Here is a 12,132-nt window from a genome sequence, read left to right on the forward strand (position 1 = left end):
TGACATTACATTTAGAGAATATACATGTGTATGTATGTACATATCTACATATGCTATCCTAAATTCTGGAAAGGGAAACATTTAGAAATAGGCATCAAGATGTAAGGACTACAGAACAGACAAAATGCAGATGTTACAATTTAAAACAATTAAAGTAGCAAAACAAGCCCGCGGTTAACATCGAACTGATCTGTGATTTTCATATCATCTGACTTAAGGCTGCTTTATGTTTCTGCGTTCTGGTGATGGCAAAGCGACGGCGTAGTTCCTACTCCGTCATTGCGCATTCGAAGTTCTGCGTCAAGGGGAACGAGTTACTCTGTAATTCACTGCCATGCCACTAGAGGGGTGTGGCTTTTTCTTTGTACGGTTTTCAGGGACTTGTCGAATTCTTTTAGTTTACCTCCGGTCATTGACAGCAATGGAAACGGAGATCGAATGTATGTATTTGCAGCTGTTAATACAAATGTTGACGTGTAGGCGACACAGAAGATGTTTGCGAATGTTTGAAAATGGTGTTGTTGTTGTGCTGAACCAGAAACTACGTTATGAGCGGACAAATCACAGTCCTTCGATGTTCACGTCACGCACGTTGACGTGACGTGTAGTCAGGATTTTTTGGAGGTGCACATCAGGCTACAGCGTAGGGTCGTAATTCGGGTCTGCGTTAAGGGTGTAGGTCCGCCATCACCGCTACGCAGAAGCATAAATCAGCCTTTAGTGAGTTTATTCATCTCCTTATGAGTTGCAACTTTTGATTAAAAAAAAACAAAACAAGGATGGTGTTTTTGTCATTCAGATGATTTACAGTGGATAGGATCTAGCCTTAAATCACATAATATGTATGTGTGTGTGTGTGTGTGTATGTGTGGAAATGGCCTTTGCTCATCAAGTGAACATAACAATCACCATCAGAATCACGACACATGCTTATCGGCCAAATTCCTTGGCCAATTTTATGATATGTATGTTAGTGATTCAGAATTAATTGCTTATGTACTCTCCATCTACATAAAACAGATTTCTATTTACCTTTAAAAGGAAATCACTTTGAGACATCTTTGCCTCTCAAACGAGGTTAAGAATCACAAGAGATGGCCTAAAAACATGCATCTTTCATAATCTTTATCCTATTTTTTTCAAGTTTGTATTTTTAGCATCCAAAAGCTTGCTTGAATAAGAAAACAGTGCACAAGTTGTTCAGTAGATGGTAAGAAATAATGTAACGCATAGCACCAGGGCATTTATCGTCGATAGGATTAATGAAACTAGCGTTGGAAGTGGCAGAAAACATATGAGTCATTTGGCGGTCAGCCTTTTGACCTTATTGATGGATATTTTCCAATGATACACTTATGTAAATGCAAAAGGTTTGCAGCGTGTGTACTTGATCAACTAGGAAATGCGAACAGTCTGCTATTTTGATTAAGATTAGACCTCTTTTTTTGGACCAAATTATGCATACAGTATATTTGATGAATACCAAGGGATTTATATTCTAGTTCCTTCCACTGTACATACATTGAGTACGCCCAAGTTATTGCCATAACAACCTTGTCATACAAGTCATTTCAGCTCACTGTTGTGTGGAAGTCACAAATCCAGTTTCGTAACTTACAAATGTGAATGTGGACAGTAGATCTTAGTCAATATGTTGGAAGAATGTCAACAAATGAAAGTTATTACAAAGAAAAAGTGACAAGCCTTACAGGCCAGAGGGTCAGGCTTGTGAAAAGAAACAATAAAGTATATAGTGTTTATCACTGTCAAGACAGCATGTGCTTTTAGTGGCCAATAACAAAGAAGGCAAAGGTCATCTGGCAAAATTGACCAAATGGACACGCAATAAGATCTTACCGATAACTCGGAGTTCTGCATTGGAGTAGACCTCACCATACTTGTTCCCAGCAACACACTGGTACATTCCGGTGTCCGACAGGGTCAAGCGACTGATTAACAGTGCTCCATTGTTCACCTGTATGCGCTCCTATGGACATAGACACATGCCATTAATAAGTCGCCACTGCTCATCTACATAAAAACAGCCTCAGGGCCAGTGAATTATGGTCTGAAAATAACAGATGTGGCAATAAATCTAGGATTTCATCACTAATGGAGGAGAAGGCTTGGGTGGATGAAAGCAGGCTTGCAGAAAATGACCCTAATCAATCTGCATGTTTATGAGAGTGAAATAAAACCGTGCCCTATTTATATCAGTGACTGCACCACAGGGCCCCTTTCCTTTTCAGCAGGAACGGGATAAGGAATATCATAATATATAAGGACCTACTCCATTGTGAAATTGCCTTTCTGATATGGCCAAAAGACAAGGTGCTGCTATCATTTCTTTTTTTGTTATCTTTCAAAATGAACTTATACTAGAGTGAAAAGGTCAGGACAAAACACGTACATCAGGATCAGTACATGAATCCTTCAAAGCTTTTGTATTGACTTCTTTGCAATACAGAATGTATTTTTTTTTTTACGTCTGCCATCTCCATTGCCCTTTGGCTCCACGTTTAATTTGGGCTCACATAAGATGTAGGCTCTTTATTAGACGGGTGTCTGAAAAGCTTGAGCTCCACTCAAGGAAAATAAGATGCAGTCAGCAGACAAAACAAGCTTGACTGACTGACTGAAGGTCCAAAGACTAATATTGTTTTGGAAAAGCTGCATTTTTATTTCCCAGAAGTTAGACATGAAGGTCGAGACTCAATGGTGTATGCTATTCATTAAGCATAACACAGTGTCAAACCGTTAGTGCAGGAAATTTGAGAGAAAACAAATGGTGAGGTTCACAAATAACTCTGTGTGGATTTATTTGTTCATTTTATTGAAATTGCCCTCCAAAAGTGTTGGAACATTGGAACCTAATTTTTTTATTGTTGTTCAAAACATTTGAAATAACCTTTAAGGACATGGATATTTTCTAGATCAACAGGTCACATTTTGTTTCAATGTTTCAACATGTGGATCTGACACACAACCAGGCTTGCAAAAAAAAAAAAAAATAGAATGTGTAGACTGACAAAGAAAATGTTGTAGCATAATCTGCTTTAAACAGTCTTGCGCAAGGACACTTCAACTTCGGTCGCTGCTCTACCACATGTGTCACTTTTGCCTCCCTGGCCATGACAAAGCAAATTTGGCAGATTCATCAATAAAAATAAAATACTAAAATTCCAGCCAGCCAAAGGACAAGAATTTCAGGAAAAGCAGCATATTGAAACACAGAAGAAACTGTAATAAAGCTACCTTTCCCTACAACCTCTTGTGTCATTGACCTTTTCCTGTTCCACTCATTTCACGACTGTGGTTAATGGTGGCATTTCAAACAATGTAACACCTTTGCATAAAATCTATCCAGCCGTGCAGCGTGAATATACCAATTTATTAGATATGTTGAGGGGGACTTAATGGCTTCACAAAAATCAACAGTAGGTGTAACCTTGTAATCAAGTATTTAGGGGCGTATTACAGAAGCAGGTCAAAGACAATATAGGTCTCAGGCAGAGAAAATTGCTGCACCAGTAAATACGGTACTGTTGCGTCCCATGGACAGCTCGCTAAGGGCGTAACATAAAACAAGACACACATATACAAGTTGACACAATTTATTTACAATAATCAAACTTGCAATGAACGGAATATACAAAATACAAACGAGGCTGGCTTCAGGGTAAGCCCAAGCCAAAATAACAAACAATAGGAATCTGCACTTAAACCCCACCCGCTAACTAAATCCTGAGGAAGGAAATAAAGAAAAGACAGCCACTACCCTAGCTTCTTACACTAAGCAAAACAGGAGAAAATGGGTTGAACAGAAATGGGAGCTTACCCCTACTGCTTCAGTGCTCATATTTACAGTGGTGAACAAAAAACAATCCAATAACGAATAAACACAAAAGACCTCACCGAAAAAGCGGGAGTGTATCAAACTAGCGATCAAATATGTGCGCACGAGAGTGAATGGCGAGCAACGAGCTGGCGAGGAGGACCGCGGCACGAATGCTGTCAATGCGACCTCAGCTGTCAGTTGACAGCGTCTGACTTTTCAAGCTTGGCGTCCTTTCGTCGTGGCCAATCAGCAGCGGCTACGTCGTCTGTCCGTCCGCCGTCGATCAGCTTACATCACAGTGGGAGGGGTAGAAGCTAGCTGGCGGAGGCGAGGATCAGCTGACTTTTGGCTTCTCAAAATAAAACAGTTAAACGGCTATGGCCGTCACACCCCACATCTTAAAAACAAACATATACCCAGCATAATAGCTGTGCATAAGGGACCTACGTTACAGGGGCGTGAGCCCGGGAAAGTGCATCAGCGATCACATTGTCAGTACCTTTTATGTGACGAATGTCCAGGTTGAAGTCCTGGACCAACCCGTTGGTTGTTCCGCATTTGTCTGAGGAATATTATTATTGAGGTTGGCATTGACGTTGAGGAGATAGAATAAATGAAAACTAATGGGTTATGGTCGGTATACACCGCTATCGGTAACGGGTTTGATAGGGCCTCCTTCTCAATAGTGCTATAATTAACCTGGTAGGCACTGAATTTTTTCGAAAAATAGCAAATAGGATGCTCAATACCTTCCGGGTCGTCCTGCAGCAATACCACACCAGCTCCACTATCGCTTGCGTCGACTTCAATCTTAAACAGATATGAAAAGTTTGAAGCGGCCAACACAGGGGTGCAGCAAAGGAGAGCCTTACAAGAAGAAAATGCATGTTGGCAGGCGGGTGACCAAACAAACGGCACTTTAGTGCTCGTCAAACTAGTGAGGGGGGCAACCACATCAGCAAAATTACGGCAAAACCTGCAATAATATCCCGCCATCCCCCAAAAATCGTCGCAGCTCCCGCCTGGGAGATGGCGCCGGATATTTTAGAATGGCCTGGACCTTTTCCTCAATAGGACGAACCTGACCCTGTCCCACCTGCTTTCCCAAATAGGTAACTATGGCCTTCCCGAATTCACACTTAGCAAGATTTAATGGAAGATTAGCCCCCCTAAAACGGTCAAAAACTTTTTCGAGCACTTATAGGTGTGCAGACCAAGTATCGGTGTAGACCATTACATCATCAAGGTACACCTCGCAGTTGTCCATGCCCCCCAACACGAGGTGCATTATCCGCTGGAAGGTAGCTGGGGCGTTTCGAAGGCATGATTTAAATTGCAGCATATACACATTTTTCTTTTCTAAAGTGAATATCCTGATTATTATCCCTAAAGGCAGAATTCAACATTAAAGGCCGTTTCACACAAGCGAGCCTAGTATGAAGGGTTCCGCGAAAACCCATTCATTGTGTATGTGGTAAGGGACTTATAGGCGAAAGTGAGCTGCGGCGGTCGTTTTGGACGGAGCGGAAAGTCTTGAGTGAATTTTAACTGAGGGGCGGGGCCCAAAATCGAGACGCCATTTTCACAGCACTGCCGCGCTGACGTCAATGGCGTATCCAATAACAGAGGGGCAGGTGTACTGATATCTGTGCTACCAGGCGGCTTCAGTGGACGCATACACACAAATCACGCCCGACGAAACGTTGATGAATGCGCTTTTTAAAAGTTTCGCAAGCTCTCGGACACTTGAGAAATGACTCTCACATCTCTACTTGCTAAGGTATGATACCTTAATATGCGTTTGGGTGGAAATGTAGTTCACAATTAACAAAAAAAAAAAAAAAAAACTATTCACCTTCTCTATGAAACTAGTAAAACTCTTTACACGGCTATTATAATGCCCTCTACTCCTTGAAATAGGAAAAGTCGCTTTTTTATTGTGCAACAATGAAAAATAAATGTACTGGTGCTTGGGACTATTGTAAATACGCTTGCTGGAGTGCACCCACTTTGGCTCCTTCTGTTTTGCGCTTGCCATGGGCCACTTTTCACACTGGACTGCCATGAGTGTGAAACAGCATACTGTTTTTGTTGCACTGGAAAAGGAGCATGCAAACAGTACCCCTTGAGGTTGGAGGAAGGGAATATAAATATGTCAATGAGAAAGGCAAGGCATATTTTGTTCAGCTATGATTACACCTCGCTTAGATTTCATTCATGCTAGTTGTCGTTTAATAATTGATCAAAAGTTTTTCAATATTCACTACTATTTTTCATTGGCATATTTCATTGATTTGTAAAACGCAGCATTTATACCTGAGTTATTCATTGATTTTTCTTACAGGTTTGTGCCCGCTAACAAAAAGCAAAAAAAAACAAAAAAAAAAAACAAAACAAACAAAAAAAAACAAAACAAAAATCCAAATCCACAGTGTGAGGGATCACAGGTATAGAATGTTATTTAGACACAGTGCATGATTAAGTTGAGTGTAAAGCCATGATGTCTGTCCATGGGTTGTGTCGCATTATCAATGGGATACACAGAGAAAAAAGGCAAACAATTTTTTAGTTCAGATGAGAAGAACCAATTACAACTTCAGGCTTTAGCAATCAAAATGAGCCAGCAAACTGATGAGGATTGCAGTCATTTACCATGAGGCTGACTCTGAATTTCTCTCTTATGCATGTCTCCAAACCAGAAAATTCGGAGTCTTCCTCTTCTATGGGTTAATCGCTTGAGTTTCCACATAACATGCTCCCTCAAATACAGTGAAGGGGTATCAAAGAATACTGATGATAGGGAGAAGGGCATATACAGTATATACAGTGGTATCTCTACATATGAAGTTAATTAGTTCCAGGACCTTGTTTGTAAGTCGAAATGGTCATATGTCGAGCAGAATTTTCCCATCGAAATACATTATAATTCCTTTAATTCGTTCCACAAAACCTACACTAAATCCATAATATATACTGCTGGCACTATTACAAATAACAATTACACATAGCAAAACAATAAATTATAAATAAAAATAGCAATAATAAAAAAAAAAAAAAAAAAAAAAAAATCCTGTAATAATGTAATGAATCGGGCTCTAATGTGGCTGACGTGACAGAATGAGGGAGCGGTGAGCTTAATTTTACTTTCATTTTCAATGTTTTCTTGAGAACACTGTCAGCTGCGGTAGGCGTTTTGTGTTGGATAAGTTGTGAAATAAATGATAAAAACGTGACGAAGCTGGCGATTTCTTTGGTGATGTTACCGCAATAATAATTGTCAACTTAACTTATAAAGACTGGCGAACGGTGGTCGGAAGAGGACCGTGGAGATGTATTGTTGAGCCAGTTCACGGAAGCGCACTCTACGCTCATATCTCTCTATAATTTGCATCTTCATTTAGAGGGTAAGAATCACCTTTTTCCTTGTTTCACTACCTGTACCAACCTTTTTGAAACCTGTGTTGATTTCTCACACAAGAAAATCCGCCGTGCGTTCGTCTGCGGTGCTGTCATGTCGTCGTATTTCGAGCATTTCGTCGGATGTAGAAACAAATGGCGAGTCAAATTTTATGCCAGATGTCGAAAAGATCGTGTGTCGAAGCGATCATATGTGAGGTACCACTTTACATACAGTACCTCCGTCTATTTCCAGTTGTCCTTTTTATGGTCACTAGTCAATCACAGGGTAAATATCGACATATCAACTATTCACCCATAAATTCACATCTATGTGCAACTTTGAGTCCTCAGTTAACCTATGCGTATTTCTGGAACACAGAAGAAAGCTGGTTACTCGACTGAGAAAATTCCCTCATGTTCCCCATGGTCACACTAGAAAAAACATACTGTATTGACAGTACTGTGTGTATCAACACAATGGTGCACTCCAATGTACTGTATTTGATTTAAACTATTAATCAACATTGTTACGTAGCTAGTATTATCATTATTCAGAATTATTAGGGCACAAAAAAACTTTGGCCGACAACACAGCTGTCTCTCTTTTGTGATGAAGAAAAGCTGACCAGAGGTTGTGGGTAATAAAAATAGAATCCCAGGTACACGTGGCTAGAATTGGTTTCCTCTTCAGAGTGTCTGACCTCTCCCTAAGACATTTGAAGAAGTTCAGTCATTTGGGAGGGGCTCAAAGTAGACCTGCTGCTCCGGCGCATTAAGAGGAGTCAAATAAGACATAAGGCCACCCTATCTCCACTACACTGCCTTGTTGAGTTGCTCCACAGGGAGAAATGGAGAGACTACTGGAGTCTAACTTAATGTATCTTGTCTGGACAGAGAATGCTTTGGGATTCCACCCAGAAAAATGTCTTGGACAATGGGCTCTTTGGGCATCCCCGCTTAGGCCTGCACATCTCGGCCCCGGAAAAGAAAATAAAGACGTAGGATGGGAATACTTTTTTTTATAGAGATCGGAGAATTTTAACATTGCTCCAAGAGGAATTTTTTTAAAACTTCTTTATACTTTTTTTTTTTTTTTTTTTTTTAATTATTTCTTATTTTATTTTCTTATTTCTTATTATTCTTATTTTTTCTTTTTTCTTATTAGAATAGAGCAAAAGTCAGTCAATTTGATACAAATGTCAGAACCACATTTTACACATGCTGTTGATTATTCACCATGATTTCAAGCTGTTTTATTACAAGTAGACAGAGGCTTCACTGTGCATTTGTTGCCAGACTGGGTTCATTCCAACATCATGTATCATGATCCAGCACTGATCAATATCCTCTAGTGTCTTTGTGACGCTAGTTTTGCATAATTAAGCAGCTGTTTATTTATCGGATGCAAGCTGTACTCTACTGCTCCGGCAGTCTTTCTCTCATTCATATTAAAAACCATTAAAGTGTTTGAAATAGGGAGTTTTTGTTAGAGCTTATAAAGAATGAAATTGCATCTTTGTAAAGAAAACCAACCAACGATTAAATCAAATGATTTTCAACACAACATTGATGCTTCTCTAACATTACTTTTTAGGGTATCCTACATTTCCTACTTGTGATAAGCGGAATTGACGATGAATGAATGAATGAATGACTGAATGAATGTAAACAAGTGTTAATAGTACAATTTATTTGAGTTATATGTTGCTTAGGATGTTTGGTTTGCACAATGCATTTATCACCTAATTGAGCTGTGCAGTAAAAAATGAAAATGCAAAATTCATGGAATTGAGTCAGCAACTCAAGCAACTCAAGGATATGCAAGAATGCAACATGCGTTTACAAGTTCTTCACCCAACAGCTCTGTTAGAGACAAGACAGCATCTTCAAAGTTACTGTACAGTGACATTGACTTCTCACACCGCTCACCTCTGCAGGCTCTATGTTCTCTCCATTTTTCATCCACCTATAGGACGGTTTTGGCTTTCCTGTGGCTTTACATTCCCACACCAACGAGGCGTCAATGAGCTTCTGGACATCTTGAGGTTTCTCAATGACATGGGGAGGAGCTGGAAAGGTTTTATAAATGAGTTAACTGGTAGTCACAATACTCTGTGGATTTCATAATATAAAGAATTATAACTGAATAAAAAGTTAGCAACAGCAAGGTTTTAGACTAATTTATATATTTGTGCATCAGTTTTTAATTGAATTATTTTTATGGATATTTCAATATTCACAACATTGTGATATTGTCATATTAAAACTAACTCTATATCATTATGGCCTTTTCTTGAAGTCATTGTGGTCTTGTAGTGGAATAAAAATTATGAAACGCTGCTGACTGACATACTGACTATAAACGGTATGTATAATCATATCAGGAAATAAAGAATAAAAAGTAAGTTCAACATTCACTCTCTATACATACTGGACAGTGTGTAGGTCAAGTTTATATCACACAGAGTCATTGATATGAAGAGAGTAATGGCAGACTACACTTTTCCATTTCATCACAAACCTCACCTAATGTCACTCCGAGGAGCTGACCTTTTGGAGTTTTTTTCCCATAGCAGTAAAAACCATGCTCTAATTGGCTTTTGCTTTCCAGTATTTGTCTTTGAAAGATTCAGGGTAAGACAGTCAATGACTTGTATTCCCTGTATTCACACACAGACGTTCAGCACACTGCAGATCTGTGATCAAGGATGCTTGTATGTAGAGGGAGGTTCAGTTATACAGAAGAAAGATAAAAAGAAATAGGGCTGCTGCCCAGCAAGGGTGCTTGTAATATTCATAACTGAGTCCTGCCTTAGTCCACATAAAAAAAGCTATATATTATATATACAGCCCTATATAAAGATTTACTTTTTTGTGTCTGGAAAAGACTTAGGCAAAAGGTCGGCTCAGGTCATTGGATGGTAACTAATATAGAAATTATGCCTATAGAATGTGCAGCTGAAATGAATTTCACTTTTCAAATATATGTATCTCCGGTTTCTCATTCGGAAACACTGAAAACAACACATTCTTGAATGGTCAGTTTGATGTATACGTACATCATTCATTCTTAAATGAAATCTGATTCTAATTCAGAAAATTTGGTTTTGATATGTTTCTCTACTGTTTGTCTCATTTTAATCCTTCTTCTTCTTTACCTTTTAGCTTTTCACTTCAGGGGTCGCCACAGCGAATCAGTTGACTCCATCTAACCCTGTCCTCTGCATCCTCTGCTCTCACACCAACTACCTTCATGACATCCATAAACCTCCTCTTTGGTCGTCCTCTAGTAGACCTCCTGCCTGGCATATGGAAATCCAGCATCCTTTTGCCAATATAATCACTATCCCTCCTCCGGACACGCCCAAACTATCTCAGTATGGCCTCTCTGACTTTCTCTCCAAATCCTCCGTTTGGGTAAAAAACACTTATCCTTATTCTTATTCATTTAGTTGTTTGTCCCCTTTTATTTTTCACAAGGTTTTGCCACTTAAGTATTTCTAAAATAATCCAACAGATAAATTTCCGAGGTACTTCCGCTTGACGTCCTTTCATTCTGCTCGCGACTTCCGTTTTCACGTTATTTTACATTGACAGCAATGATGCTGGAGTGGCATCACTCACTAAAAACCATGAAAAATAACTATTTGGAAATACCGCATCCTTCTGCCATCTCGACATGGGAAGACCACCTAAAGAAATGGCCGAGGGTGACCACAAGTAAAATATTATCGTATTTTATTGACTCAATGGCAGTGGATGGAAATGCCATCAGGAACCTGAAATGCTCCGAGGCATTCCAATACCTGCACAGCCACAAAGTTGGATGTGTGCACATACACAAACATGGGAATTTTGTCATCATGAAGGCGGATGTACAACCCCAAGCAGAAAGTATGGAATTACCAGTCTCGGACGAGCACTCACTCAGACATTTTATCATGTAGAACAAACTCAGATAAAAAGCTTGAAAATATAATGAATTAGTTCAAAAGTGCAATTCTTTATACAGAAACACTAAAAGAAATGAATAAAAAGCATTGTGGTTTCAAGATTCACGAATCTGCATTGGACAAGGTGATGATGCTGGAACTTTTGTTTGGTTCTGTTCCAGTGAGATTTACAAAGATGACTGCCTGAAGAAAACATCAAAATTCCCTCAGTCCTTGATGATACGATGCTGCATGTCAGGCACAAGTTTACATTGAAATTTTAGACAGCTTTCTTATCCCTTCACTTGAAAATATATTTGTCATTTTCCAAGATGATAATGCATCATGCCACAGAGCTAAAACTGTTAAAGCATTTCTTGAAGAAAGACTCATCCAGTCAATGTCATGGCCTGCAAATAGCCCAGATCCCACCCCCTTTGAAAACCTGTGGTGGAAATAGAAAAAAATGGTCCACAGCAAGGCTCCGACCTGCAAGGATGATCTGGCAACTGCAATCAAAGAGAGTAAGGACCAAATTGATGAAGAATACACATCAAGTCCATGCCTCAGAGACTGTAAGCTGTCATAAAAGCCAGAGGTAGTGCTACTAAATACTAGAGATGTGTTTTGATTGTTATTTCTTTGTTTCTCATGATTCCATATTTTTTTTCCTCAGAACGGAGTGATTCTATATACTGTATATTTCCCTGCACTTGCTCTATAAAAGTAACATTTACTGACCACCACATTGTTTTTTATTCAATTCTTTTAGTGTTTCTGAATGCTAAAGAGTTACAATTTTGAACTAATTCATTATTTTTTTCAAGCTTTTTTTATCTGAGTGTGTTCTACATGATAAAATGTCTGATTGAGTGCTTGTCCAAGACTGACAATTTCATACTTTTTGCTAAGGGTTGTAGACCCAAACCAGTGCCTCAATGCGCCGTACTACAAAGCATGGGT

The 12,132-nt window shown here is 39.3% G+C and overlaps 1 protein-coding gene across 3 annotated transcripts in view; it reads right to left on the reverse strand.

Annotated features, from left to right (window-relative positions):
- Window positions 1–12,132, reverse strand: part of LOC130921557 (contactin-4-like) — a 262,979-nt gene that overhangs the window by 69,776 nt on the left and 181,071 nt on the right. For all 3 annotated transcript variants that reach the window (XM_057845593.1, XM_057845592.1, XM_057845594.1), the window contains 2 exons: window positions 9,167–9,306; window positions 1,858–1,987 (listed from right to left, as the gene is read on the reverse strand). In XM_057845593.1, the coding sequence (XP_057701576.1) occupies window positions 1,858–1,987; window positions 9,167–9,306 (270 nt within the window). The remainder of the gene's footprint in view (window positions 1–1,857; window positions 1,988–9,166; window positions 9,307–12,132) is intronic.

The sequence above is a fragment of the Corythoichthys intestinalis genome, chromosome 9 (genome assembly GCF_030265065.1).
Source record: "Corythoichthys intestinalis isolate RoL2023-P3 chromosome 9, ASM3026506v1, whole genome shotgun sequence".
NCBI lineage: Eukaryota > Metazoa > Chordata > Actinopteri > Syngnathiformes > Syngnathidae > Corythoichthys > Corythoichthys intestinalis.